General features: G+C 35.2%; 1 protein-coding gene across 1 annotated transcript in view; it reads left to right on the top strand.

The window, feature by feature from the left end:
* Positions 1–213: 213 nt before the first annotated feature.
* The window catches only part of LOC106338415, an 11,733-nt gene continuing 5,778 nt past the window's right edge, over positions 214–6,168 (top strand). Inside the window, 3 exon segments of the mRNA XM_013777396.1 lie at positions 214–279; positions 282–573; positions 576–602. Of these exon segments, the coding sequence (XP_013632850.1) occupies positions 214–279; positions 282–573; positions 576–602 (385 nt within the window).

Here is a 6,168-nt window from a genome sequence, read left to right as displayed (position 1 = left end):
TAAAAAAACGAACATACTTACATTTAGATGATTTATCTGGATGCATTGACGAAATGAAGAAACGAAAAACACCCAGATGAAACATCTGGATAACACATCCAGATGAAACATCTGGATAACACATCTAGATGGACCATATGGATGCATCTTCGAGATGTACAAACGAACAAGAACTTATCAGAGTATATACAAGACGACGAAATAAAGAACAAGATGGTGGAGATTCGTGGGAGATTCAAGAGAACTGAGTCGGCTTTCAACGTGGCGACGGCGAAGGCAGCCGTCCGAAGTGTGAAAATAGCAGCAGAAGCTATCACTCACCGAAGGACACGGCGGATCTTTGGGATTTGGTTGCCTCGTTTATTGAAATGCAGGGAGAAAAGAAGAGTCCGGAAGAGGAATTGGAAGGTTCTTCGGACAACGAGTACGAGGATGTTAAGGAAAGGTTACGGAAGCTTCGAGAAGGTTTATCCGTCGGCGAAGATCGGATGAAAATAATGGCCGCGACGGAGGCTACCGGAAAGTTCGTCGGAGATATTCTTCGACATGGTTTTCCCAAGCGTCAACTGATGGCTTTCTTCGTGACAAGGGCTTTGATGCAGGTATATATCTCTCTCTAGCTATTTTGTTACATGTTTATGTTTTGAGAGGTAATTTAACGAAGATGATTAATTTACTTGTTTATGATAGATTTAAGGGTTTAAAACCGTTAAACAACCTGCGGAACATTTTTGCAAATTTCACACCATTCTTATTTGGGATTCTGATTTATGTTTCAACTCTTTTGTGATTTTATAAGTTTAATGCTAATATTAATTAAATATTATTTTCTTTATTTTCATTTAACATTATAGTGTATTTTATTTTTTAATCATCCACTATTCTAGAACAAGCTATGTAGTATGTAGTATGTAGTATGTAGTATGTAATCGCTTAAAGAAAATTAATGTTATAATTATGTATTTACTTTTTAATTTTTAGAAATAGTTAAATTATCTACGGAAAATTGTTTTTTTACACCAAAAACTGATAAGTATGTCCTATTAGGCTAATCTCATATACTTCATGTCATATTAGTCGAAATATTTATAAAATAACAATATTGCCCTTAATTTTTATTAAAAATTCGAAATTTCAATTAACAAAATAATTGTTAAATATTAAAATATAATTTTCAACTGGATTAATTAGAAAAAATACTAAAAGTCCAAAAAAAACTAAAGTTGGAAGTTTTTTTTTCTCAAAGGGATCGATCGATCCCGTAAGCAACCGTTCGGTCTGAACCGGTTGATCTTGATAAATATATCTAGAACAACAAAAATATGCGGAGCATATACTCATTGACCCAGCCCAGGTCAGTTGATCGCAGAAGCTCGATTCCATTTCGATCAATCGGTTTCCACTTTGATCGATCGGTCGCGTCTTCGGGATCGATCGATCCCGTGACCAGGTAAGTCCTCCAAATCGATTTCCTAGTTTTCGTCGGTTAAATCCGGTTTGATTCGCACTTGATTTGAACCGAACAAACACGAGATAAACTCTTAAAACTCGATTCTAATCAATCAAACCTATTTTTCTCTTCTCCTTGAAGAACAAAGGGGAGAAGAAGATGGCGTGAGAAGAAGTTTTCAAATTGATGTTTTAATTTTTTTAATTTAAAATTGATTTTATAAATAACGATTTTCTTTTAAAAAAAATTGATTTAATAAATATAAGGAAACTGAATATTTCCAAATATTCTCTTCCCATATTTTTGGAACTGGTTATCCTTATCTTTATAATTTGTATTCTACTATATGTAGAACATACAATAAACATCTTTGAAATCGATTTCTACTAGTTTTAGATTTATAGTAATGTATAGATTTCGATTTCTACAGATTTTAGATTTATAGTAATGGGTAGATTTCGGATTCTACAGATTTTAGAACGATAGATTAAGCCCGTAATGTGTTTTCCAATTTTTTTTAGATTACTATTATTTAGGTAGATCACGTATTCTAAACATATTAGATTCGATGAAAAAAGTGGATTACATTTTCTACTGTGTAGAATGTCAATTTTACTTTTTGTAGAAAAAAATATGAAATTATGATTTAAACATTTTTAGAAGTGAAAAAAAATACCAATAAGTTGATATAAGTATTTAATCAGTTGTTAACATTTCTGAATATTTTTTTGTTTGTAAAACTATTTATTTGATTTATTTTGGAAAATATTAAAGAGTGTTAAAAGAAAAAGTTGTACAAAATAATTTTTACCTAATAGGACATAATTATCATTTTTTGGCTTAAAAAAACCATTTTCCCAATTATCAACTGAAAGTCACCTATATTTTTAAAAATTCTGAGATATCAACCTTTGAGAAGAATATTCCACTTCATATTTCGGTAGTAAGTTATACTATCTATACTATTAAATGAGAAGAAATCTTAAAAAAACTACTTAAAAGTTGTTTGGCCTATCTATTACTATTAATTATTATTTTGTTCCTACAATTAATTCAAACAAAACATTACGGATTGTTTTGATTCTTATGGCATATAATCTATACTATTAAAAGAGAATAATTTTTTAAAAAAAAATCTACTTATGCAACTTGTTGCACTCTTTCGTCTAACCCAACCTTTTACATAAAACTAAATATCATAATCTACCTTTATTATATAATCAACCTAATTGTGGGACCCTTACATAAAATTCATTTGGTTTTACTTTTTTACCGATCACTACTCTTAAGTAATAAGTATTACTAATCAACGTGGAAAAGTCATACAACAACGTTGATTTCTTTTATTTTTATTTTTTTAATACTAATTACTTCTTATTTCTTTTTTCTCAGATTATCTATACAAAACAGGTTAAACAAAAAAAGAAAGAAAATTTAGCACGATACAATGCGAAAAGGATACAGTTTTGAATGTCATACATAATTACATTATCTAGCTCATTAATATTTTAAATATTGTATGTAAAAAAAAGTTATGGTTTAAATACCTATAAATTGAAATGCAAACATTAATACAATTAATTTACTTAATATGACAAATTAAATAATTTATTCATTTTTATGTACTATTATAAAGTATAGTAGAAGTTTAATCAATTAAAAAAATATTATAAGATTTTTCTGGATTTTTCTGGATTTTTCATGGGTCAATCGATGCCGGTTCACATGTTAATGGCGGGTTTTTGAGGTTTACCATATTTTGAATTAATAGATTTTTATTAAATCTGAATTTTGTAGAAACATATCAGTTGGTATAACCTCAAATAGAATACTACATGAAGAGCACTAACCAATCTTGATTAAATACAGTCACCGAGTTTATTGGTTCGACTGCCGGTCCGGATTGGATATAAAAACACTGCTTATATCGTAATCCGTTTATAAACCAAATATTTATCCACTAAAAGGAGTTACACAATTTGTAAAATTATAATGCTTTCTTTACACCATTTAAATGTAGATGCACTATTAGACCTGATCATTCAGTTTTGGATTGAGTATTTTGGTTTTGGTGTTTTGGTTTTAGAATTTAGGAACCGTTCATGTATTTACAAAGTTTAGTTTGGTTTCAGTTGGGTTATTTTGGCTTTTGATTCGGTTCAGTAGCAAAGTTAGGAACCAACTAATATGTAAAAAATTGGGTCCAATTCAGTTTCGATTGGATTTTGGTTTTGCGTGTAATTACGGATTTATAGATAAAAAAAATATCAGAAAATTTGGCGTTTTTAGCTTAAATATCAGGTAATTCGGGTTTTTCGGATAAAAAATATTGAATAATTTGAATACTTTTAATCTTTTGAATAAACAATATTTGAGTAATTTTGTTTTCGGGTAATTCGGTCTATAAATAGTATTTTAAGATATTTGGTTGTTTAGAAATTAAATATAATTAATATTTGTAAGTACATAATTTTTATTTTAAAAATACATATACCCATTTGGTTCTCGATTCGGTTTTAACTTTTCGGTTTCAAAGATATATGATCTGATTAGTTATTTAAAAAATACAGTTCAATTTTGCTTTCGGGTTTTTCAGTTTGGTATAATTCGGTTCGCGGTTCTGGATATATATGTCAAACCCATACACTATCTTATATAAATTTTTATTTAGTTTCGAAAACAAGCCCGCGCTTTGTCAAAATCTAGTTATCCATTAAAAGTTATTTGATTAATAACGAGGAAACCGTTACAAAATGGTTTAACCGTGTGACATTTTTATTTGGCTAACCTAGTGTGTGACATTAACAAATACATTCTTCTGACAATTCTTTACTGCTTCTTTTCTTAACTGGCGGCTAGGGCTTTGGCGACAGATATGGCGATTCCACGATCTGCTTGAGCTCGCAGCTGATCCAGTCTCAACACGCCTCCACAGCTATCTCTCGGGCACAAGGGAGACTATCCTACACTCCTTGTCGCCTCCTTGAATCTGCAGTACCGGAGGAGCACGCACGGTGACGTATTCTCCAAGGATCAATCTCTGTTTCGACTGATCTTCCAAAAATACACTCCTTGGTGTATTTGTTCCCTCTTTCCCCACAGCATCACTCGTTCCGCGGTCCTTGGTGTGTCCGATCTTGGTCTTTGCTAAGATCTCCAGTTAACCTAGAATGCAGAGACAGTGGTGGTGTCACATATCATCGTATGGGGTCGACGTTTCGTATGAAATCGGCTCACCAAGCGGATCTCAAAGGTAAGGGGATCTTATACGAGGATGATGATGAGCCGGTGAAGCTGATTGATCAGGATGATTCGTTCGTCATTAAGGAGTTCGGTTTGACCTTGATCGGGAAGATTCTAAACCCGAAGAAACAAAACGTGGAGAAGCTACTCCAGACGATGCCTTCTCAATGGGGCTTGGCTGAGAGAATCACGGCCAATGATCTAGGGAATGGAAAGTTCCTTTTCAATTTCACAAATGAGGAGGATTTGAATTACGTTATGGCGAAGGGGCCCTTTCATTTCAACTTCTGTATGTTCGTATTGGTTCGTTGGGAACCCATTGTGCATGATGATTACCCGTGGATCATACCATTTTGGGTACACTTGATCGGCTTTCCTCTCCATCTGTGGACTGACGCAAACCTAAGAAACATAGAAGGTCGAATCGGGCACATTGACACTATGGAGCTCACGGAGGGACGTATGCTTATAGATGTGGACTCAAGACGTCCTCTGAAGTTCTCTCGGAAGGTAGAATACGAAGGTGATGAGGTTACGATCGAGATAAAGTATGATCTGCTCTTCAAGCATTGTACTACATGTGGAATGTTGTCTCATGAGAAAGGATACTGCCCCTCCATCGGTGCTAGACAGCCCACTCTGGAACGAGCTGATGTGTTCACACGTATGCAGTTACCGGTGCGACACAACGGCCGTGACAATCAGAATAATGATTGCAGACATCACCAGCCTTCGCTGGAGATAAGAGAGCCCCACTCACGCACCTATGCTGAGTATATGCCACGGCGTGATTTGCGTATCAATCTCCGAGAGGGGAACGATCGTCAGTCTCGATCATGGGATGATAATCGCTGCTTGGGGTCACAGGCAGATCGCCGCATGGGGACACATGCTGATAGAATCATCAGACGCAAAGACGACTATAAGCGGAGTGACAGATATGGTGGAGGACGCGCTCGTGCAGGTCCATATGATCGCAGAAAGGAGGTTTCATGGAGGCCAAAACAGAGGCTCCCCGAGGTAAATGGCAACGAGCAGATGGGTGATGGTTCAAATGTTTCGAAGAATGCGATTGTTCCCTATGAACACATCTCTGGGGCAGGGTCCCTTGACTCGCTAACTCATTCTAAGGATGCAGATGCTGGTACCTCTAGGAAGCTTGCAAGCGCCATTGTCACTCCATCGCGACTGGATCGTGTAATGGAGGATAACGTGACGGTACGGAGCAGGTCTGTGGGAAGCGGGGATGGAAAGGCTCTCACGTTCTCTCCCCATAAGGGTAAGGAGATCTCCGATGACCAGATTATTGGCGCCCTAAGTGACATGGATATAGTTGAACATCATGATAAAGGTATACTGGATGCGGAGGATCATGATGATGATCTATTGGGAGCGGATCTTATGGAGATGGAAGGCAATGCTCGGCTTAGTGGTGAAACCATGAAGGACAAGGGGGTAAATGTTGAGAACAAACC

Source organism: Brassica oleracea, chromosome C4, assembly GCF_000695525.1.
Source record: "Brassica oleracea var. oleracea cultivar TO1000 chromosome C4, BOL, whole genome shotgun sequence".
In the NCBI taxonomy this organism is placed as follows: domain Eukaryota; kingdom Viridiplantae; phylum Streptophyta; class Magnoliopsida; order Brassicales; family Brassicaceae; genus Brassica; species Brassica oleracea.
This window is presented reverse-complemented; position numbering and strand designations above follow the sequence as displayed.